Here is a 25713-nt window from a genome sequence, read left to right as displayed (position 1 = left end):
AAAATGATTGAGTCAGTTAGATTGGAAATCATTGCCCCTCAAATTTTATTCAAGTTTTTATTGGTTCTTTATGACCTGTTCCCCTACCCACCTCTCACCTTCCACTGCCACCTTGGACATTTGTAGGATTTTCTTAATATTTCTGGCAGCTGAAATTTCAGGATTGTGACTTGTTATGGGTCTTATTCCTCTCAGTGTGCTGGATGCTTACTCTTTCCTTCCAATCTTGAAATCTAGTCCTTCAGATCTGAGAAAAATCTTAGATAATTTCATCCCCTCTTTTTTCTCTCTTTTCTCTTTCTGGGATTCCTTTTGGTCAGGAATTAGACCCCCTGAATTAATTCTGTAATTTATTTTCCATCTTTTATTGTTACTGTCTATTTAATTTTTTTTGTTTAGCATTTCCTCAAGCTTATCTTCTTATCTGTTTTATGGAATTTTATTTCTTTTTGGGGGTGGGTGGAGGTAATTAGGTTTACTTGTTTATTTTTTAATGGAGATATTGAGGATTGAACCCAGGACCTCATGCATGTTAAGCACATACTCTACACTGAGCCATACCCTCCCTGCCTTGGAATTTTATTTCTGCTACCATATTTTAAAATCTGAAGTAGTACTCTGTTTTGTTCTTAATACTCCTTTAAAAAATTGCATGTTGTTCCTGCTTTGTAGTTTTAATAGCTTCTTTTATTTTCCCCAGCATATTAATTACTATTGATTACAGTTTTATTTTGAAGTTCCTTTTTGCCTTCTGTGTAGTCTCTGTTTCCTCTGAGTTTTTTACCTCCTGTATATTTGCTCTGGTCTCCAATTGTCATAATGGAAGGGTTTTTTTCCCCACAAATTTTTGTTGATTCTTGGCTGTCAGTTCATTTTAGAGTCTTTTCAGATATTAACAAGCTGATTGAAGGCTCCCCCTTAAGAGGTTTGTTGACTAGTGTGCTTTAGTATATGGTGATCTGATAGGAACCCAGTTCTTTCTTTGGGAGAAACCCACACATAAGTGCCTGTGAGCCTTTTTTTCTGGAGACAGTTTAGTTTCTCCAGAAAACGTCTTCTGATCCCTTGCTTGCCAGGAATAAGCTCAGCTGTCATTGTTTGGGGAGCCCATTTTGGAAAGAGAAGGAAGATTACAGGGTTAGTAAATAGTGAAAGGGATGTAAACTGCAGTCATGTGGCTTCAGAGCCTTTATCTGAGCTACTTTGATTCTAACCTCCTATTTTAAAACCTAAGTGGGGCTTCATGTCCTTTTACATCAATTTTTTTGTACTTGCGTGCAATAACTCGTTTCAGTCCTGTGCATAGCATGGTTAGGAACACTATCTATATGATGATATTCAATGATTTCTGTATTAGAGATTTATAATTTGTTCTTAATTTGCAGCTTTTTTCAAGGAGAAAACCTCCAAGGGGCCTGTATGTTTATGGAGATGTTGGTAAGTGTGTTAAAATAAGTTTTAAGTGAGGGGTCCAAATAGAAATTTTCCCAGCTTTCACTCAGGGATAATTTCCATTTCTATCCCTCAATCCACTACCAGTAAGGGAATAGGATGAGGCAAGGTAAAACAGGAGAAGAGGAGAGAGGAGTGCAGTTCCCTTAGTTTTTACTTTTATTTCTCATAGGGTGTGATTACAGTGAAAGGCAGGATTAGCTAGCATGTTAGCGTGCAAACATTATTTAATGTATAAAGTGAGTTGATCTCGGGGAAGGAAATCATTTCTAGATAGGTTATTAGATAAATCAGAATTTCATTGCTCAGTGCTGTTTGACTCAGCTTAATACTTAAAAATACTGTTCATTTTTACTTTCAATTTTCACTAATATTTCTACTCATAACCTAAGCACTTGTCCTCAATTTAGTTACCTTTAGTTTAATGATGAGTGGACATTCTTAATGCATGAGTGGTAATATTTCCTTGGTCTCCCACTTCCATGCATTGGGTACAAAGACTCACATTTTCTTGGAAACCTTATGAACTGTCACTTACTTTCTAGATTTTCCTAATCAGTTAATGTCTTGCTTCTTCCCCAACTTAATTCTTACTGGAGTTGTCTGTTTTCTGGTTTTTATTTCCTTCAAACAATTCCTTTTCTCTTAGTACTAAACCTCTCCCTGGTTACCACCTTCACTGATGTCACGAAAGTGGCTCTTCCTTCATCTGGACTTAAGGCTTTTCAGTCACTTCTTTATTGGCATACTCAAAATGCACATTTAATGTCACAAGATCTGTTTTGGTTCTCAGCTAATAAATAAGCTTCAAGCTCCCCTTTAGCCATAAGAGATTTGCATTGTGAGGAAGTGGTGGCAGAAGTTGATTATCTTGGTAAGATTTTTAGGATAAGAAAAATAATAGGAGTTGAATAAGTAGTTACACTGTCTCAAATATTAAGCTATTCTTTTCTGGGCCCTCCCTCTTCTGATTTGTTTATTAATGCCTCTAAATGCCTGTTTTACATTTACAGGATTAGCAAATCTAGTGAAAAAAAAAAAAGAGTTGTTTAGTTCACAAAAGTGATTGTTAGAGATTCTTCAAGTTGTTGAAACCTGTAGATTTAAAAAATGTGAAAGAAGCTTAAACTATTCTTTTTCTTGGGTCATTGGTTAATTAGTATTTTTGAGACCAATACTTCTTATTTAGAATGTAATTTATACCAGGTACTCAATCGGTTTTATGTGTCTGTACCTTTGGGTACCACTAACAGATCTCATTCTGTTGTCATCTCTCATTTTCTGCCTCTTTGGAGAACATTTACTTCCTATACCTTCACTTTCATGTTCAGTCATTGCTAAAATCAGAATCCTTGTTTTTCTTGCTATCTTAACCACTTAACCATAAATGGAGATGGTTAGTAAAGCACAACGGTTTCCACTTCTGCAAAAGGACTTTAAAAAAAAAACAACTATGAAAGTTGTTAAATTTTAGTTTGGAAAATACAACCATATTCTAACAAATTGAAGGGAAGTATAATAAATGTAATTCATCTGAATGTTTGAAAGAATTAGAAAAGATGTGATAACGTGGGATAGTCACATAAATTGGGTGTGTGACAATCTTGGGCTAAGAACATCTTCACAATGTAGAGAGGAGATGAGAAAGGAATTCTGAAACAGGAAATGAGGTGAACATTTTGGTGGCCATACTCAGTTTAGCTTAGAATACTTACAAAATAGGTAATAAAAAAATAGGTCAAATTCTTATTTTGGGAGGAGCTCTCTGGCTGGCAGAATGGCCTCAGAATGCCTTCGCTAATGCTTATTCTTTATTATTTTTCTTTTTTAGACTTGGGAAATAGTTATTAAGAGACTTGATGGAAAAGAAATGTCTGTTGCTTATCATCCCCTTCCCTCTCCTTATTCTTGCCCTTGGCTTGGGCTTTATCATGCCCACTTCATGCTACTCTTTCTTCATAGGTGTGCTGAGATGATTGACTCAGATAGATCCTCACTCCAGGGAACCCCAGGAGCACTGATATCATCATGGTTCAATCTTGAAATGAAATGTTTTGATTAATAAAAGCCTTAGCATACCTTATGCAAAAGCCAAAAGCTGCAGTAGTAGTGTTTGGCTTCATTCTTACCCTACAATTGGCTTTCTTATAACAAGATTTCAGCTGTTAACTAGCAGACTGAATGGTTAATGATTTCTCCCATATATCAGAAAAGAATAAAAGTATATTTTGTTTTCTGTGGCCTCCTGGTTTAACCTCACCTGTTTCACATTGATAATTCCACCAGTGGAAAGGTAGGCTGGTTTTAAGGTTAGGAGTTGGAAAGCAAAATTCTGGAGTGGGAGGCAGTGATGAAGAACACTACTTCCAGCTCTTTCTGCAGGAGGTCAGCTGTGAAAAGGGCACGACTGGAGGGGGCTCTTGAGTAGTCCTTTCTGGCTTCCTAACTATAGGCTTAAATGTTAGAATTTAAGAGTTTTAGGTTTTACAAATTACTCTCCTGGTAAGAATCTTTTGTTGAGAAAATTACAGGGTTTTAGTTTGGACTCTTTGGGATCAAAGCAAAACTGTGGAGTAGGTGAAATTTAGTGTTGGTTTCTTCCCTTCTTTTTTTTTTTTTGCAGCATCTCCTGTCCTCATTCTTCTAGTCACTAAACAAATGTTTGTTGAGCACCTGCCTTGTGCCAGGCAGTGTATTGTTTCTGGAAATGTAATGGTGAATAAAAGCAGACACAGCCTTTGCTCACCCTAAGATTACAAACTGTTGCAATGGCTTTGAAATATTTTTGAACATGACTCACAGTAAGAAATATATTTTATATCCTGAATTAGTATATGCTTGGGTGTATACACACTGTATATGTGTGTGTGTGTGTGTGTATGTATATGTATGTATATATATGTATGTGTATATATATATGTGTGTGTGTGTATATATGTGTGTGTGTGTGTGTGTGTATATATATATATATGTGTGTGTGTATATATATATATATATATGTGTGTGTGTATATATATATATATATATATATATATATAAACTTATTTGTTTTGTAGGATTTCCTACAACCTGGATTTTGCTGATGCATCTCTGTGGTGTCATATGAGTCTTCCAACTTTGTCTTTTTTAGGGTTGTTTTGGCTATTCCATGGCCTTTGCATTTCCATGTGCATTTTAGAACTACCTGTCAATTTCTTTTTAAAAAAAATTCTGGGATTGTGATTGAGATAATGTTGAATCTATAGATCGGTCTCTACAAAGAATTGGTAACTTAAAATATTGAGTCTTCCAATCTATGAGCATGGTACATTTCTTCATTTTTAAATATCTTCTTTAATTTCTTTCAGTAGCGTTTTATAGTATGTAGTACAGAGATCTGATATGGTTTTTGAGTAAGTTTATTCCTATATATTTTATGTTTTCTAATGCTGCTGCAAATGGTATTGTATTTTAAAATTTTAATTTCTAGTTGATCACTGCTAGTGTATAGAATCAATTGATTTTTTTGATGACCTTGCTAAATTCAATGATTAACTCTAGTGGTTATTTGGTAGCTTCTTCAGGATTTTTTGTGTACACAATCACATCTGTGAATAAAGACAATTTTACTTTTTCGTTTACAATTTTTATGCCTTCTAGTTCTTTTTCTTGCCTCACTGCACTAGCTAGGAGCTCCAGTACAGTGTTGAATAGAAGTAGTGAGAGTGGATGTCCTTGCCTTGTGTCAAATTTTAGAGGAGAATGTTTAGCCTTCACTAGTGAGTATGAACCATTGTTAAGTATACAGTTCGGTGGCATTAAGTACATTGACGTTGTTATGCAAACATCACCACTATTCATCTTCTGAACATTTTCATCATCCCTAAATGAAACTCTGTTCCTTATTAAATAATAGCTCCCCATTCTATAACTCACTCTCTGCTAGTCCCTGGCAACCACCATTCTACTTTCTGTCTCTATGAATTTGATTATTCTAAGTACCTCATGTAAGTGGAATCATGTAATATATATCCTTTTGTTTCTTGCTAATTTCACCTAGCATAGTGTCTTCAAGATTCAATCATGTTATAGCATGTATCAGAATTCTATTCTTTTTTAAGGCTAAATAACATTCCATTATTGTATATGCTAATTTTGTTCATCTATTGATGAATGTTTGGGTTGTTTCCATCTTCCGACTATTTTGAATAATGCAGCTGTAAACATTGATGTACAAATATCTATTTGAATCCTAGCTTTCAGTTCTTTTGTATGTATCCAGAAGTGGAATTGCTGAATCATATGGTCATTCTGTGTTTAATTTTTTGAGGAATTGCTATTTTTCATAGCAATTTACTATTCCATAGCAAAATACTATTTTCCATAGCAGCTGCCCCATTTTACATTCTCACTAGCAATGTACAAGGGTCCCCACTTTTCCACATCTTTATCAACCTGTTATTTTTCTGTTTGTTTGTTGTTTTCATAATAGCTATCCTAATGGATGTGAATTGGTATCTCATTGTAGTTTTGATTTGCATTTTTCAAAGGATTAGTGATATTGAGTATCTTTTCATTGTAAGGTTTTTGCTTTTGCCCTTTGTGAGGTTGAGGAAGTCTGCTTCTTTACCTAGTTTATGGGAGTTTTTATCATGAATGTGGGTTGAATTTTGTCAAACATTTTTTCAGTTGTTAGTATTGTGTGATTTTTATATGTTGAATTTTATTTTGGCAAGGAGTTTAATAAATTACTTGCATACCAGCTGATTCATTTGAAGTATTTTCTTAATTGAACATTTTATTGAGATAATTATAGATTCACATGCAATTGTAAGAAGTAATACAGAGAGATTTGTGGTCATTTTACTCATGTCCGCCATGAGGCATTTTGCAAAATTATGGTCAACCAGGATATTGACATTGATAGAATTCACTGATCCTATTCAGATATCTCCAGTTTTACTTGTACAGTCATACCTCGGTATCCATGGGGGATTGGTTCCAGGAGTCTCCCAGGATACCGAAATCTGGTAATACTCAAGTCCTTTATATAAAATGGCATAGTACAATGAATACAATCGGCCCTCTGTATCCATAAGTTTCACATTGGCTGTGCTGTACTCTTTTATGTGTATTTAGTTCTATGTAATTTATCGCCTACTTAGGTCCATCTGTCCACCACCACAGTCAAGATAATGAACAATTCTGTCATCACAAGAATCCCTTGTGTTGCCTATAATTTTATAACCATACCTACTCACTCTTCATTTTTACATCCTGGCAACCACTAATGTGTTCTCCATTTCTAAAATCCTGTCATTTCAAAAATGTTATATAATTTGAAAAGTACATACCTTTTTAAGACTGGCTTTTTCTCTGCTCAGCATAATTCATTGGAGAGTCATTCAAGTTGTTGTATGTACAGTATCTCTGGAAATTGTTCATCTTACAGCTTCCTGGTGCCTGTTCTTTGCCTAACATCATGGAGTATCACCCTACACATGAGCAGCTAATATTCAGCAAAGACTCAAGAGTGCCCTTTCATCATGTAGCTTCCACCTCTCTGGCACTTTGCCTTGCAAATTTTACCTGCGTTTTGGACTCCTATAATTCTGATCTCTCTTAACCCAACTCATTCAGACCTGGGTGTTTTACTTGGTTTCACCTATTCTGTGCAGCAATCTGGAAGGTGCCTCCAAGCCAAAAGCTGGAGTGATATAGGGCTACTCTCGCCTTTTCCTTTATCTCGGGGATCAGAGCCTTGTTTTTTTTTTTTTTTTCCCCAGAGTCTAAAACATTAGTTTCATAAATTTCATCCAGTTTTGTAGATGTTTATGTTGGGAAGGCAAGTCCAGACCTAGTTACTCTCCCATGGTCTCTCAAAAGTTTCCATTTTCCCATGTATTTGTAAACCTTTCTTCCTCCAAGGTTATACAAATGTTGACACATATTGTCTTCTAGATCTTTCATATTTTTTATCATCTTGGATTCATCTGAAATTAATGTTGGTGTGAAATGTGAGGTAGGGAATATAGTTTTATTTCTTTTGCAAATGGTAATTTGTCTTTAACAATTATTATTTTTCACATATACTGTTATTATATATACTTATGTCTACTTGATTGGTTTAGTTGATTTTTAAAAAATCAACTGAAATTTAATAATACATTTTTTATAGGGATGTTATAAATTTTATTAGAATTTCAATTTTTTAAAATTGAAGTATAGTTGATTTACAATATTATGTTAGTTTCAGGTGTACAGCATAGTGATTCAGTATTTTTGCATGTTGTATTCTATTATAGGTTATTAAATGATAATCAGTATAATTCCCTGTGGTATACAGTAAATCCTTGTTCTTTATCTATTTTATATATGGTAGTTTGTATCTGTTAATCCCATACCCCAAATTTGCGCCTCCCCTTTTCTCTCTCACCTTTGGTAACTATAAGTTTGTTTTCTTTATCTGTGAGTCTGTTTCTGTTTTGTATATACATTCATTTGTGTTGTTTTTTAGGCTCCACATGTAAGTGGTATCACACATTATCTTTCTCTGTGTGACTTATTTCACTAAGCATCCATGTTACTGCAAATGGCAATATTTCATTCTTTTTTATGGCTGAGTAATATTCCATTGTATAGGTAGACCACATCTTCTTAATCCAGTCTTCTGCTGATGGGCACTTATGTTGTTTCCATGTCTTGGCTATTGTGAATAGTGCTGCTATGAACTTTGGGATGTGTGTATCTTTTCAAATTGGCATTTTCATTCTTTCTGGATGTATACCCAGGAGTGGAATTGCTGGATCATATGGTAGTTCTATTTTTAGTTTTTAAAGGAATTTCCATACTGTTTTCCATAGTGGCTGCACCAATTTACATTTCCACCAACAATGTATGAGGGTTCCCTTTTCTCCACATCCTCTCCACCATTTGTTATGTGTAGACTTTTTGGTAATGGCCATACTTTGACAGATGTGAAGTGACACCTCATTGTGTTTTTGATTTGCATTTCTCTAATAATTAGCGATATTGAACATCTTTTCATGTGCCTGTTAGCCATCTGTATGTCTCCTTTGGAAAAATGACTATTCAAGCCTTCCGCCCATTTTTTGATTGGGTTGTTTGTTTTTTTGATATTGAGTTGTATAAGCTGTTAGTAGATTTTGGATATTAACCCTTTGTCAGTCACATCATTTGCAAATATTTTCTTCCATTCCATAAGTTGTCTTTTCCTTTTGTTTATGGTTTCCTTTGCTGTGCAAAAGCTTTTAAGTTTAATTAGGTCCCATTTTTAAATTTTTGCTTTTATTTCTTTGCCATAGGAGACTGATCCAAGAAAATATTGCTATGCTTTATGTCAAAGAGTGTTCTATGTTTTCTTCTAAGAGTTTTATGGTTTCTGGTCTTACATTCAGACCTTTAAACCATTTTGAGTTTATATTTGTGTATGGTGTTAGGGAATATTCAATTTCATTCTTTTACATGTAGCTGTTCAGTTTTTCTAGCACCACTTGTTGAAGAGACTGTCTTTTCTCCATTGTTTATTTTTGCCTCCTTTATTGTAGATTGATGATAGGTGTGTGGGTTTACTTCTGGGCTCACTATTCTGTTCCATTGATCTGTGTCTATTTTTTATGCCAATACTATGCTGGTTTGATTATTGTTGCTTTGTAATATAGTTTGAAGTCTGGGAGGGTTATTCCTCAAGCTTCATTCTTTTTCTTCAGTAATGCTTTGGCAATTTGAGGTCTTTTGTGGTTCCATATAAATTTTAAGATTTTTGTTCTAGTTCTGTGAAAAATGTCCTAGGTATTTTGATAGCAATTGTATTAAATCTGTAGATTTCTTTGGGTAGTATGACTATTTTAATAATACTAATTTCTCCAATCCAAGAGACAGGCTATCTTTCCATTTCTTTGAATCATCTTTAGTTTCCTTCATCAGTGTTTTATAGTTTTCAGTGTATATGTCTTTCTCCTCCTTGGTTAAGTTTATTCCTAGGTATTGTTTTTTTTAATGTCACTTTAAGCAAGAATTTTTTTTTTTTTTTTTTTTTTTTACTTTTTCTTTCTGGTATTTCATTATTAGTATATAGAAATGCAAAAATTTCTGTATATTGTATCTTGTATCCTGCAACCTTGTTGAATTCATGTTTTTACTTCTAATAGTTTTGGGGTGGAGGCTTTAGGTTTTAGGTTTCTCTGTATAGAATATCATGTCATCTACAAATAGTGACAGTTTTACCTCTTCCCTTCCAATTTGGATATCTTTTTTTTTCTTGTCTGATTGCTGTGGCTGGGACTTCTAATACTATGTTTACTATGTTAAATAGAAGAGGCAATAGTGAGTGTCCTTGTCTTGTTCCTGAATTTAGTGGGAAGACTTTCAGCTGTTCACCATCGAGTATTATGTTTGCTATGGGTTTGTTGTAAATAGCTTTTATTATGTTGAGATGATACATTTTTATTATGTAGTGTCTCTCCCTTTCCTCCTTGCTTCTCCCAATGTTTTTTACTTGCTACTTATTTTTTTGGGGTAGAGGGAATATTTTTGACATTTCTTTTGGTATTATTTACTCACATAATATTTTTTCAGGTTAATTTTTTAAAGAGTGGGTGTTTATTTTATTTTACTCAAATGTTAAGTACCTTTCCTTTTTCAGGTAATTGTAGGTCCTAGATATTATGCCATACAGTACATGTTAATCCATGTCATTCATGTTACTAATGTGACTTCTACAATTCACTTAACCAGTTACACATTGATAGTCATTTATTATATCATTTTATTTTTTACCAGGAGCTAGACTTTCAAATTATGTTATCAACTTATTCCTAAATTAATTTTGATTGTGATTCCACTGAACTTTGAAATAATTTAGAAAGCATAAATATCCTTACAGTATTAATTTGGGTTCTGAGTATTTTTAAACCTTTTGATAGACAATGCCAAATTGGCTTCCAGGAGTACTTATCTTCCCACATTCTTGCCAGCATAAAGTGATATATCATTGGTGTTTTAATTCATAGTCCTTTTATTTCTGGTGGAGTTAAACTTTTAAAACATATGTTTAAGGATATTTATATTTTTTGTGTCATTTGAGGGCTTATGTTCTTTGCACATTGTTCATTCTTTCCCCCCACCCCTGTTAATTCTATATTGTTCAGTAATCTTTCAGTTGCAGTGAAAAAAAAAAAAAGCCAGTTGAATTAGCTAAATTCCAGGGGTGGAATTTAATGGTTGTTTTAATGGTTAAGTCAAGTAATGATCTTATTTAGTCCTGGGTAGATCTGTGAGCTTAAATAACAATTTAGGGTTCTTTCTCTCCTTCCCTCTTTTTCTCTTTTCCTTCATCTTTTGCTTCTGCTTTCCTTATTGTTGGCTTCATTGTTGGTCAGAATTTTTTGATGTTATAGGAAAAGTGGCCCCTAGGATCTTTTGGTTGCTTTCTTTAAAGGAGAAGGAGCCATTCTCATGATCAGAATCCATATTAACTCCCCCTCGGGAATCCTGACGTAATTGGGTCACATGCCCACTGCAGGGCCAACCACATTGTAGAGGGTAATGGGGTATTTTCATTGGCCCACCCTGTGATTGATACCCTCATAGAATCATACTCAGTAGAGAAGTTTTCAAAAAGAAGAGATTTAAGACAGAAAAGCAAAAAAAGGCGCCTATTTTAGTTTCCAAGAGCTCTTTATATCTTAAAGATATGTAAGGTTAGACTCCCAAGTTCCATGAGGACAGGAAGTTTTGTCAGTTTTGTTCACCAGCATATCCTAAGCATCTAGAAAAGGGCCTTACACATGTTGGTCATTAAATAAAAATATGTTGATTAAATAAATAAGAATATTAATTTTGTTTGTGGTGATTTTGATATTCAGAAGGTTGAATTTCATGTAGTCTAATCTATCAGTTTTTCCTTTATGATTTCTTCATTTTGCTTTTATCTTCAGAAACTTTTAAAATAGTAGTTTTGTTATATTTTAAGCCCATTTTTCAAATGGGCTTAGCACAAATATTATGTTCAAATACATGTTCACATTTTTGGTTAGATAATTCATGACTTTTTCTGAATCTGTAAGTATACTATGCTTCAAGCAGCAGAATTGGAAACTTTATTAATTTACTTCTTTGTGTAAATGTAATTATATAAAATTTGCTGCCACTCACTATATCAAGAGATTTGTAGTGAATATTTTTGCAAAAAATTACTTTTCAATCTAAATGGTCTCCTCATTAAAAATCTAGCGAATTGTATTATTGTCGTATACAAAAACGTTTCTGACAATTCAAATGGCATGGGCCCAAAGTCATCTTATGGAATGGAGGGAAGCTCAACAGATTTAAGACTCAAACCTTGTTTCCTGAGCTGACTTTGATGTTAATAATTGCAGCTCCTCAAGAGCACTGTGGTGAGGTGGTGGTGGAAGAAGCAGCTGGGATAAGAGACAGGACCAGCATCCTCTGGCCTGTCTGCCTGGGAATGCTAAGTATGAACCGAACTTGACCACTGCCCGTGTCCCCAAAGCTCTGGGCTTTCTGTGAGGAAATAGGCCTCCTGTGTGTGCCTTGTTAAATGCCCAGGCTGTTGATTCTTCGATTACTTTTTTTTTTTTTTGACTCTTTGATTACTAATGCAATCGTAGTGATTAAAATTTTCAGAGTGCTGAAAATTAGATAATTTAATTATAAGGGTTAACTGTGTCTGGATTTCTGCATGTAGGCCTCATTTTGAAAGCCTATTCTCAGCTCTTTAAAATGTGTGATGATTGACAATTCTCTAGCTCTAATCTACATCTGTTATTTATTTTCAGTATTTATGTTAGATGCTATTCTGTATTTTTTTATTTATCATTTTTGAATTTTCCCATAGTGCCTACGACAGCTTCTCATGCTTCATAATGGCCCAATAAATATTTATTTAATTATTTTATTTATACTGGTGCCTTTTGTAAGAGAAATGGAAAAATGAATAATCTGTAATCTTGCCAGTTAATGAATATAGTTCTCTGCAGGAAATAGTCCCTGTAATGTTAAATAAATGCTGTATTTCCTCAAAACAGGATTTTAACAGAAAAGAGTATTTGTTAGTTAGCTTAACAAAAAATAAACACTCCTTTTTAAAAAAGTAACATGGTTTTAAGTTTTCCAGTAGAAAAGTGTGGTTTCATTATCCCAAAGCTAATGAACAATCATTAGAGCAATCAGTACATACTGTTTAATAATAATCCTTTTTTTTTAGGTACAGGGAAAACAATGGTGATGGACATGTTTTATGCTTATGTGGAAATAAAGAGGAAAAAACGGGTTCATTTTCATGGTTTCATGCTAGATGTTCACGAAAGTAAGTTAATGATCTAAAAGAAGTGATTTGTAAACACTACAAAGTAATTTTCTTCATCTTATAAAGTTCCTAATCTTCCAGTCTTTTTAAAAATTAGATTTTTGCTAAGAGTAAGATTTTATTTTGTTTCATTTTGTGCTGTATTGAAACAATTAGTATTGTGTCCAGAGTTGGTCCTAGAGACAAATTCAATACTTCCAAATAAGAGAACAGAGGTTACTCTACGAAGGTCAGGCATTTTCTCTTTCTAGTAAGGGTCAGTGAGAAATGTTAAAGCCTCACTTTTTCACGAAGCTCTTCTTACTTAGGTCCTTTCTTCTGTGCCACCTTGCATGGAGCCATTCAGTTTGTCCTTGTATGTATGCTTTATTGCTTTGTCAGTGCTCTTATGTTATTTTGTCTTTGCATTATTTGTTTACCACCTGTACTGTAACCTCTTCAGGGCAAGAAAATTGTGTTTTTCTTCAAATACTTTAAGCATTTAGTACACATATAGTGAATGAAGTAAGAATGGCTAGAAAGAAGGGAATATTCTGATTAGACATGCTAGACACAGGGCAGAATCATCTCCTGTGCCCACATCCCTGAAATCCTCAGGCCTAAGATTGATCTGTCAAGCCATCTAGTCACCATCTAGTCAGCTGTCTATTACTTTGTCATCTCTGAAGTGACTGAAGAGTGGAAATGGAATGACCACAAAGTGTCCTTACACCATGGGAATATAATCATATGTGAACAACTTATTTTGAGGTAAAGAAAATGCAACCAACTTCAATAATCATATTTGATTGTATGTGGAATTTAAACTTCACTTTTGTGTTACACTAATGTTTCATTTAGAGATTTTAAAATGTGTTATGGTTTTCTAAAATGTACTATTAATACAATATTTGATTTGTGTTTAATTTCATCCACTTAAGGAATACACCGCCTTAAACAGAGTTTGCCAAGAAGGAAACCAGGATTCATGGCTAAATCATATGATCCAGTAGCTCCCATAGCTGAAGAAATCAGTGAAGAAGCATGTCTCTTATGTTTCGATGAATTTCAGGTAGAGATGTTATATAGATGTAAAATAGTATACTGAATGAAGTATGAAGATTTAAATTCTGTTCCTGATTTTATCATTGTTTTATAAATTGATTTGACACATTATCTCTTATGTCTTTAATTTTATTTTCCAGTCTAGGCAAACCTGCTTGCACAGGACAAATCTGGCCCATCTGCTTTTGTATGGCCAGTGAGAAAAGAAAGATTTTTGTATTTTTAAAGGGTAAAGAGAAAGAAAAGGCAACAAATACCATATGTGGCTTGCAAAGGCTAAAACATTAACCATTTAGCCTTTTATAGGAAAGGTTTTCTTATTCCTGTATTCTAGTCAGTGGATTCACATTTCCTCTACACCATAATGGAGATAATATAATGATTATAAAATAATGTCTTTAAAGATGTTTGAGGGTTTTTTAAGTGTTACTAAAGAACCAGTGATTCACACATCTCTGATGCTTCACAACTTACCTGTGATAAAGGGAGAGAATTGCTCTAGTTGAACTTTTAAAGTTTCTTCTAGTTTTAGGATTCTCTGAAATTGTGCATTTATATTGGTAGTCTGTCTTTCTTTCTTTCTTTCTTTCTTTCTTTCTTTCTTTCTTTCTTTCTTTCTTTCTTAACATTTTTTGAGTTATGTTCATTTTACAATGTGTCAAATTCCAGTGTAGAGCACAATTTTTCAGTTATACATGAACATACATATATTCGTTGGTAGTATTTATTTCTTATGAGAGCAAATAGGGAATGAAGGTAAATACCATGTCTTATGCTTCTTCTGTATCCTGTGTAATGCCCAGTGTTATAATAAAAATAATAGTAATAATAATGATGATGATAGAAGATACTCTAGATTAAGAATTACTTCCTCTTTATTTGACTGCTTTTTTTGGTAGCTCTGAAATGTAATAGTTGGTTTTTCTTTAATGCTTGTCATAAGTACAATTGATTATTGGAATGAAAATAGAAAAATCTACAAGTACTGAATATAAGCTTAAAAATAGAACTTCACACCTAAAACTTTTGAAAAATATTTCTGGAGCTGAGTGCAGAAACTCCTGTGTCTGATTACCTAGAATAAAGACCCAGAGAACTATTAAGAGGAGACTAAGGTAGGCCCAGGGTGAGTCGCACATCTCATTTAAGCCTCACAACATATTTGTGATGAAGTGAGGAAATTCCCCTAATTGAATTTTAAAGTTTCTTCCAGTTGTAAGATTCTCTGAAATTATACATTTAAATTGGTAGTGAGTTATTTCTTGTTCTTCTGTACCTAAAAACCTGGGTTAGTGAAAAGATGATGTGCCTTTGTTCTAAATGAGGCATGGTAGGTCTCCTCTAGCAACTCAATACATATAGCTAACAAGTCTCAGTTTATGATACAGGAGAAAGGAGACTTTTCACGAGGAATGGTGTTACAGTGAACCACCTGGGGAAGAGGAATTTTTACTTCCTGTTCCCTTCAGTCGTATTCAGATAGTGTGGCATTCACCATTTGTATTGTAGAACTACAAAGGTCTTCACGAGAAAGGCTTATGGAAAAGAGATGTTCCTCTGCTGCTCTAAAGAGGTACGCTAAGCACACCAATGTATTGCAGAAAGAGAAGGGCCTCATTTAGTTCTAAAAATAGTGCTGAGTTAACAGTTATGTGGCTTTCAACGACAAGTCAGTGATGAATCAGTAAAGACTATCTCTCTCGGTTTCTCATTATGATTCTCTTAACCAAAATATCTCTAAATAAAATTGAGTTGACAGTTAAATTTTTGATTAAGGTATTGAAATGAAAATTGTTAGAAATATATTAATACCTAACCTTTGTAAAATAATTTATGATTTAAAAAGTGTTTTTATATCCTTACTTCATTTAATTCTGTAAGATGGTTATTATATCTCCATAATATATATGAGGAATATAAAGGCATCAGAATTTCCTAGGTACCGTGTAAAAATCATTACCTGTAACTTAAAAAATATAAATTTTAAAACATTCAGCGAAATGATTGGCATGTTTTTATGACGTAAGGATCATTGGCAAGATTGTTTAAGAAGGTTAGGAAAAGATAAAAATCTGGTTGTGCAAAGGAGGTCCTGAGAATATTTATGACAAATAGGGCCAAATTAGGCTTGACAGGCACAATACTGAGGGTCAATGATACTTTTTGGGTCTCATGAAAATAATTTAATTTCTTTTAAAATTTGAAGAAATAAATGAATATGTAAGTAATGAATCCAGTCTGTATCTGTCTGCCTCTGTACTGTATTTGACTTATACCAACAGTTATAAAATATAACTTTTATATATATGTATATTTATGTACATATATATTTAAATACACTTATTTTTTAATTGAAGAAAGGGCTCATGAAAGTAAAAGGGCCCATGAAAGTCATAATGCCTCCCTGATAGGTCCTAACAGGAACCTGTCTGGTTGCTCTGGGCACTCTCCACTGAGTTCAGATTTCAGAAGATCAAATATATGGTTGGGAAGAAGGAAACAAAAGCACCCATCTATCAGGATACTCATGTTCCAGATGAGTGAAGTCTTGCAAAAGAAATGCAGGCAACAAAAAGGATTTTTCACATTACATATTAAGGATGTATAAGGGAGATCAAAAGGGAGGCAGGCCACTTACTTATAAAACGTTGCTTGCTAATGAAGAGAAAGTGGATGTGATGGAGCTGTCATTGCCTGCCTTATCCAGAGTTGGTTTGATGTTCATTCATCCATTTACTCATTTATCCCAGTAGTCTTAAAGAGCCTTATTCCATACCCCAGGACCCTATCTGTCCCACAGTCAAATGGACCATGTCTAGACATCTGATCTGTGAGTAGCTAGTTTACAAGCTTGTCAACAACCTTAGCCTTGTGTGGTGTGGCCTGGGGATTGAGCCAATCTTATACTCTTTATCATGTATTTGAACTAAAAGGTATGGAGAGAAGTTCCCACTTAGTAATGAGACAGGAACAGACAGACATAGGAAGTAGCTGATTCACATTAAGGGGAGGGGTACTAGGGTGCTCTCTAGGCAGCTACTGAGCTAACCCTGGAGCTACATGTAATCCCAGGCCAATCTCCAGCTCCAGTTCCCAGGAGGTGCTCTCAGTGCCCTTCCCAAGCTAAAGTCTCAAGTATAAACCCCTTTTCTTTAGCTAAATCTTTTGTACCTGCTTCTTGCAAACAGTGTTGATGAGAATGGAACTATTCAATTCATGTTTTGCTTCTGGCTTCTGTGGCAAGAGGATTTCCCTATCATATAGAAAAGATAGCACCAACAGAAATACTGTGAGGAAATGTTACCTTCCTTAATAAAAATCTGTTACTACCAATGGAAGGAGAATTACGTGATTGTTGAACCAAAGTCCAAGAAAAGCAAAGAGATGAGGTATTTACTAGAATGCTTTTGGCTGCAGATAACAGAAAACTCAACTTAAAAGGGCTTAAACTCTAAGGTAGGAAATATTATGCTGTATAGATGGTGTCATTCCTCTTGCTCAAGCCCCCCCACCCCCCTCTCTGACCTTATCTCCTATACTTTCAGATTCACTCAATGCTCCCTACTGTTTCCAATCCTATTTTCTTCATAGATTAGGGAACCATAGTAAATAGTGAATGTTGTACCAAATGCTTCTCACCAGGGCTCTGAAGAAAATATGCACAGAGACAACAAAACAAAGACTGAAAACCAAATTGATTGCTCTTATTTGATTGCAAATTTCAGTACAGCATTCTAGTATGTTAGATTTGACAACACTAGAGACCCTTTTCCCTTGAGCAAAGTTGACCTGAATGTCCTAGAATGAAAAATGTTAATAGTCTTGCTCTTTGTTTCCTTGGCATTTCCAAACTTGAACCTTGGAGCTTACTACTGCATACAAGAAAAAGCCAATATTTGCATATACCCCTTGTTGAGAAGAGCCAGGCAGCATGAGAATATAAGGTCAACAGTGTGTCCCTTAACAGAGATGATCACTGAGCAGAGCTTGGATTTCCTAGTTTCAGTATCCTAGACTATCTTCTACTGGTCTTGGCGAAGTTCCTCCAGCACACCAAAACTGGATTATTGAAAATCCAGATATCTGCTTGTCTCCCTTTTTCTAAAATTCAAGAGGGTAGAAAGATACCCCTGAATATTGCTGCACCAGCACTCTGACCCCCAACATCCATACAATTTAGAACAAACAAGCTGAGGCTCTGCACGGGGATGCTTTTTGTACATGGATTAGCCTCCCCAACATACCCATCAGAATAACCCTCTCACTTCTTCAGATCTTTGCTCAGTTACCTCCCTAACAAGGCCTATCACTATACCCTGTTTAAAATTGCAATTTGCCATGACCCCCACACTTCTAATGACCCTACCCTCCTTTTTTCATAACATATATTACCCTCATAAATATTTACTTATTATGTTTATTATTTATTATATATATTTTTATTCCTCTACAGAGATGTAAACTTGAAGGCAGGAATCTTTGTTTTGCTAATTGATGTATCTCAAATGTCTAGAACAGTGCTTGAGAATGAATGAATGAACAATAATAGTGAATGAAGGAGTGAATGAATAAATCCATGTACCAAATAATAGCTATTGAAGTAGCCCCAAACTAAGTCCCATTTCCCTGTGTATAATAACAACCTACATTTTTCCCATCAACATTCTGAGTTATCTTAACATTTTTGTCTAATTTAATAGATGAAAAATGGTATCTATTGTTTTAATGTTTATTCCTTTAAGTAGTAATATGGTTTAATTATTTCCATATATGTTTACTTACTGTTAAAATCCATCTTTTATGAGCTGTTTGAGTCAATGCCCATTTATTTGTTGGAATGCTTGTATTCTATCTATTAGTATATTCTGTAATAATATTACCTACTATTTACTGAGTGCTATGTGCCTATGTTCTTAACAACTGTACTGTGCTATGTATCATTCCATCTACAGCTAAAATTCTGTACAGCTATACATAAGTAATGGAATTATACTAGCTACGTATATAGGTAACAGTCATAATTAACATTTCTAGAGGCTTTACTATATGTATCATAACAATTTTGTAAGGTAGATATTATTACTGCCTTCATTACATTGATGAGGAAATTAAGGGTCCGAGAGGTTAAGTAACTTGTCCAAGTTCACCCAGCTGGTAACAGTTTGAATCCATCATCAGTGCTCTTATTTGCTAGTAGGAACAGCTATGTTATATGTTCTCCTTGATATATATCTTTTATTATGTGTTTAAATATACAGATCTGGTTGGGCTTTTAGTAGATGTTTTAATGATAGAACCTAAAAATTAACCTTAAGCCTATTAAGCCTAGTACAATACATTGCTGATTTACTAGAAAAGAGTTTTTTAGGCATTTTAATCTTAACAACAGTATAACTACAATCATTGCACTTTTAAAATTGACTCCTATTAGTGGTCTTGATTTTTAAGTAATTATTGGCCTTTAGATGGTGTTAATATAATATTTATTTCACTAGGGAGATGAATGAGAATTATTGCTGCTTAAAAATAAGAATACATTCTTTTTTGTGCTCTTGAGTTTAGGACATTTTGAAGATTATGTTTTGGTAGCATTCAGAATACATTTGCAGAATATATTCCTCGTTAGCTTGGCCATCATTACTAAGTGTAGCATTCCAGTTTTACCTGTGGTATCAGATACACAATTCTTTTCTCATTTGAGAAATTTGTCTAAGTAGGATGTTTTTATGTGTTTTAATTGCTTAAGTAAAAGAGTAAGTTTTCCTTAAAATTTTCTTTAGAGTCTTCATTATATTCTCGTTGAATATTTGTATTATTATTAAACTGTTTATGATTCTGAAGATACCAGAATACTGAAGGAAACTGAATTTTTTTAAAGTGTTATTTCTTCCTGTCTTTTTTTAGGGACACTGGATAGATGTTTCACTAATACGGTTCAAAAAAAAAGAAATACGGTTCAAAAAAAAAAAAAGTCTGATCAGAATATCATGCAAAATTCTTCTCTATAAGCTATCGATATCATTTGAAAAATAGTTTTGACCGTTTTTATAAAACAAGAAAGCTATTAAAAACTGCTAATAAAAACTAGACGCTTATTTTTGTGCTAATACTAATTACTGATAATGCATGCTTATGTTTGTCACTCATTACATGACACTGTACCAATCAGTGGATGACTGAGACTCAAGCACTTACACATGTAAATTAACCATTAGATTTTTTTTTTCTTTTCTTACTTAAGTGAGTCATAATGGAAAGCAACTCTAGGTCGTAAAAAATCTTGTCTCTTTAATGCTAATGAAATGTCTCCAATCTCTGTATTAGCAGACTACCCTTGGTAGTAATCTGTAGCCTTCTCCTTTGTTCCTGGTGGTAATGAAATGCTGGGTGCTGAAAAAGCTCGCTCTTCAAGAATGTGTGGCCAATTGTCTTCTGTTCACTTATACTGTAAAATTGCTGTTCCCCTGCAAAGCTGAACAAGTGCGGGGGCGAGATCAAAAGAGTATACATTGGCACCCATCTACACCAAATGACTCCTGCTTTATTAATTAGCCATAGCTTCTCCAAGTTAATTTACTCTGCCAGGGCAAAAACATTCTGTAATACGAAAACAACAAATTATAATTCAATCACAAGTCTTTATTTTTTTGCTTTCTTCAACTTTCTGTTTAAACCTTTGCACTGTGTTATAGGCTAAATGTCCCTTCAGTTTTCTGAGTCTCAGGGCACTGAAGCTATTTTTATTTTTTTCAAGAACATCAGTGAGATAAGTCAGATGATTATTTTTATTCTCTAAAATTGGGTAATTTTAATTGATATCATTCTTTTTAAAAGTCAGTGTATGGGAATCCAATTTAAAAATGCTGTTGCTTACAAAATTTACAAGCTTGTTCTGTCCTCTCATCAGAAATGCCACTGGCGTTTAAGCATTTGAAAAGGGCCTTTTCTGTGAATGTTTTGGCGGAAGCAAAATTTGACAATGATCCTAAGCTCCAAATTAAATAATATCAGTACTACTTTCCTTTTCATTTTAATTGCCACTTTGTAAATTTGAAGTCTTTTTAATTTATGAAATCTTAAGTAGTTTTTTAGTTAATGTTTTGAAGATATAGCCTGAAACAGCAAAAAAAAGATCTGTACATCCCCATATCCTGATTTGGTTTGGTTTGGTTTTGTTCATATGGGAAGGAAGTAAGTAAACTTTTGAGTAAGATATTAGCTGAACGAGAAAAGTGATTTAGACTTGTGTGTCACCGAGGTTATTGTAGTTAGTTGTGTTATAACACTTTAGTTGGTAACTTTTAATATTTTGATCTAATTTGAAAAAATTCCACTAGTTTCTATCTACTTTAACATGATTTAAAAATAACAATGTGATATATATTATGTGATATATTTTGTAAGTATAAAATAAGCTTTTTTGAGATTGTTGAAAATGTGCTATTAAACAAAAATCAAAACATTCTTACATTGGGAGCATCCCAAATCCATGTTGTTATATTCATAGGGTAAGGTGCAGTGATTTCTATCAGCCTTCACTATACATTAATTTTTGAAGTCAACTTCCTTCCATCCTTAATTTTTGTATTTGTGATTTTTTAAAGGTTTTTTTTTTTAAAGTTATCATTAAGCTTGCTTGTAAATTGTGGATTTTTAAAAATAATTTTAGAAAAGATTAATAGTTATATGTATTTTTGTAAATTAGATGGAATAGTTTTATCTGTATTATGCATTTCTGGTTTTGTCAGAAGTGATTTTTTAAAAATCACTGTGTTAACCATTCTTGTAAGGTTTTTTCTCTTCTTTTTGGTAGAAGGAATATTTGTGTTTGCGAAGGTTAGCAGAGGCTGGCTGTGCTGGAAGTGACTGCAGTGCCTTTTGATTATTCATGGACAGTAATAGAAGGCACTTAAAAAGAACAATGAAATTGCTTATTTTTGTGATGGGCCATCTGTTGAATTGTTTTGTGCAACAATTGCACAATAGTATCTATGTCATATCATTCTATTTTCAACAGCAGCTGATTATGTCTCACTGGCTACTTGTCCTTATTTCTAAAGTCCCATTACAATTTAAAGTCACCTTTTCAGAGACCTTTGCCAAAAAGGTATTAGAAATCTCAAACAGCCTGTGTATGTGTTTTTTACTCTTTTTTTCTCTTGCTCCTCTTTTTGCGGGGGGAGGGTGGCTGTGATAGAAGTAGGAGGGGGGAGTTGATCATGTTCTAATTAATTAGACATCCTAAATGTTTAGGACAATTATCTATGCTTTCCACCTGTAGTTCTATAAAAGAAGTTAACATAGAATCATTTGATAATTTGTGTAGAAATGATAGGCTTGAGAAAAAGAAGAGTCAAATTTAAAAGACTACTATACAGTCTTTCATGCATTTAATTATCTACTCTTTTCTTCATTATGATAATTAGAATTTTTCTCTTGGAATTCACTTCCATCTTTTTTTTTTTGAAAAGATGAGCCATTAGCAAATTTGTTAGAGCACAAGTGAAATTAAAATAAAACAAATGTGTTGCTGTCCATAGGTCACTGACATTGCTGATGCCATGATTCTGAAACAGCTTTTTGAAAATCTGTTCAAAAATGGGGTCGTCGTTGTGGCAACATCCAACAGGCCACCGGAAGGTAAAAACAAACATTGTGCTAGTCACATCCAATTAGGTGGAAACTAACAAGCTTTTAAAAATCCACAATTTTGTACTCATTTTATTGTGCTAATAAATATGATGACTTTGCTTATCATTAGTTTTATAACTAACTTAATCTGAAAACTCAGTATTTGAAAAATGTTTGTATCTTTAGCTAGCTCAATCCAGGTGATCCTTCCGTGTTCGATGCACTTGCTGTTTTTGTCTGAGTATTTGATATGTCATATGTACATATCAAAAAATACAGGACTTTCTAACACATTTTTATGAGCCTTAAAAAAAACTCAGTGAAAAGAAAGACAAAACTCCTAATTGAATCTTGGAAAAAGACTTAAAGCTTGCCTGCATAAGTAGTTTCTGATACTTCATTTAAGTTATCATTTCTAAAAAAGCACTTGTGGCTTATGAGAGCGTTATTTAAGAATTAAAATACAAGATTATATAATGGGGAGGATATAGCTCAATGGTAGAGTGCATGCGAACATGCATAGTGTCGTGGGTTCAATCCCCAGTACCTCCATCAAAGATAAATAAAACCTAATTACCTCCCCCCAAAAAACCAAAAATTTAAAAAACCCCATAAGATTATATAGATAAAAAAAGTTTAAAATCTTGTATCTTTCAGCCCATCATATGGTCAGTTGAAGGTTGAAGGAACCAAAAATATTTTATGCATTCTTAATGTTAATGTCTTTGTGCCTGGAATGCTGTTCCACCAGACACCTACATGGCTAAGTCCTTACCTTTTTCAGGTCTTTGCTCAAGTGTTACTTTGCCAATGAAGCCTAGACTTACCTCCCTATTTGAATCTATAACCCAAATCTTTCTTTTTTTCTGGCACTGCTTCTCCTTACCTGCTCTATTTTTTTTCCCATAGCACTTATGGACCCACATTATAATTTACTTATTTACTATATTTATAGTTTCTTGTCAGTCCTCTTTCAGAATGCAAAAGCTTCACGAGGGCAGCAACTTTTGCCTCTTCTGTTCACAGATACATGTATTTTAAGCACCTAAAACAGCACCTTGCATATGGATGGATCTCAGTGAATAGCCTTGGAATGAATGTTGAATGAATGCATGTTTTTAAAGGATCTCTCTGGTTGCAGTGCTGAGAATAGGTTGTGGGGATGAGGTTTCAAGATTGGAAGTAGAGATAACATTTAGGAGATGATTGTAACAATCCTGAGGGGAGATGCTGGAGCACTGAGGGTAGTGAGAGTAGTCAGATTTTGTAGGCAGAGTCAAAAGGATTTACTGATGGAATGAATATGGGGTATGAAAAAAAAAAGAGGTATCAAAGACTCAAAGGTTTTGATCTTAGCAATTGAAAGGATAAAATTACTGTTTACTGAGATGGGGAAGATGACAGGAAAAGCTAATTTGGGTAGGAAGGTGGAAGTAGGGGTTTCTACAATTATGAGGCAGATGCATATAAGAGTTTGGATTTCATTTGAAAGGTTTGTACTAGAGATATAAATTTGAGAATCATCAGTCCTAAAGGAAGTTGAAAGAGCAGTCAGTGAGTAGGAGGAGAGCCAAGAGAGTATCAAGCAAGGAAAAGGAAAGTGATACAAAAAAGATGGATGATCACCTTTGTTAAGTGCTGCTAGGAGGTGAAAAATGAGGTAGAAAATTGATCATTGGAATTGGTAACATGGAGTTCATTATTGAACCTGAAAAGGGCAATGTAATAGTGTGAGCTGCTTTGTCATCGAATTTGTACCCAGTTATTACTATGTGAGCTGCTGTCAAACTAGATCTCTCTTTTTCTATATTTGTGTAGTTGATTTTTTTCTTCCTATTACATTCAGCTTATTAGTTTGTCTATGTTATTCCATATTATTGATTTATGCTGATTTTTTTGAAGTATGATGCTAACAAATTATTTTTAGCTACTCCTACTATGACATTTATAAACTTAGTAATCATGCTTCTATATCTTGAGCCATTCATTAATTAAAATATGTAAACAAAATGGGGCCAAGTTTAGACCCCTATACTATACCATTGGAGGCATTATTTTAGGGAGACATCTATTAGTTAATTAATACTTTTAAATCCAGTTATTCAAACAATTATAGTTATTCCTAATCTGGTATACTGTAAGAGAATTATAAATAATTTTCTCAGATGCATTTATTAAAATCCTTATAATGTTATGTACAGCATTCTGGTGATTTACTAGTGTAACCACCCTATGAGACAAGGTAGTGAGTTTCTTCATATTAGATCATTGAGAGGGACATAAGGTTTGACTCTACTCCAGCTGACTTGTTGACTTAATGGCATCCTCACTGTTGCCTCTAGACATTCAGTGATAAGCTGTGTTCATAAAGAGCAAGATGCTAGAACAAGCTTAGAATGGCCTCCTAGGAAAGACTGCAGAAAAGAAAATTGCAGTTGGCTGCTCAAGCTACTGCAGTATGGTGAACTGGGGAAGGACAACTGCAAACAGAGGTTAAGGAACATTTTGGAGCTCATAGCTTTGTAGGAATGAGAAGAGTTACAGGCGCACCAAGGTAGCACACAGCAATTCGAGGTGGAACCACCCTTCTGGAGAGGACTGAAAATCCAAGATACAGAATTCCAAGAATTCGGCATTGGCCTCAAATTTAAAGAAAGCTTTTTCTAAATGTGAACCTAGACAGGATGCTTATCATACACCAGGTTTCTTAGCAATAGCCAACAACTAATCATCATAGGTAACTTAATATTTTAATATAAAGAAGATGGTATGTATATATGCCATCTCCTGATGTTGTGTATGTGTGTAACACACAAGTGTATATAATTTTTTGTATATAATTTCATGGATGAAGAAATAAGACTCAGAGAGATTAAGTATGAAAAGGTAAATGTATAGGACAAAGAATGGGTCAGTGGTTGCCGGGGCTGGAGTAGGGAGGTATTTGACTACAAAGGGCCAACATGAGAGAGTTTTAAGGGGAGGTTTGAAATTGTTTTGTATCCTGATTCCAGTAGTGGTTACATGTGTTAAAACTCATAGAACTGGACAACAAAAAAGTTAATTTTCCTGTGTATAAATTAAAAACAAGTCACATGGATAGTGAGTGGCAGAACAGGGGCTGTGACATAGGTTTTTGTGACTATTTTGACAGATTATCCTTTATCTTTTCTCCTTGTTGGTCATCACTAATCTTTGTCTACCCTGTCCTAGATACACTGTATCCTCTTTTCCAGTCATCAAGATGCATTCAGCTT

At 34.1% G+C, this 25713-nt stretch overlaps 1 protein-coding gene across 6 annotated transcripts in view; it reads left to right on the top strand.

Moving 5' to 3' along the window:
• The window catches only part of AFG1L (AFG1 like ATPase), a 196013-nt gene that overhangs the window by 51118 nt on the left and 119182 nt on the right, over nucleotides 1-25713 (top strand). For all 6 annotated transcript variants that reach the window (XM_031456112.2, XM_010989608.3, XM_064486804.1 and 3 more), the window contains 4 exons: nucleotides 1386-1437; nucleotides 12680-12781; nucleotides 13702-13832; nucleotides 22366-22465. In XM_031456112.2, coding sequence (XP_031311972.1) covers nucleotides 1386-1437; nucleotides 12680-12781; nucleotides 13702-13832; nucleotides 22366-22465 — 385 coding nt within the window. The remainder of the gene's footprint in view (nucleotides 1-1385; nucleotides 1438-12679; nucleotides 12782-13701; nucleotides 13833-22365; nucleotides 22466-25713) is intronic.

This window comes from Camelus dromedarius, chromosome 6 (assembly GCF_036321535.1).
Source record: "Camelus dromedarius isolate mCamDro1 chromosome 6, mCamDro1.pat, whole genome shotgun sequence".
NCBI lineage: Eukaryota > Metazoa > Chordata > Mammalia > Artiodactyla > Camelidae > Camelus > Camelus dromedarius.
The sequence above is the reverse complement of the archived record's forward strand: the minus strand, read 5'-3'. Positions and strand labels throughout refer to the sequence as shown.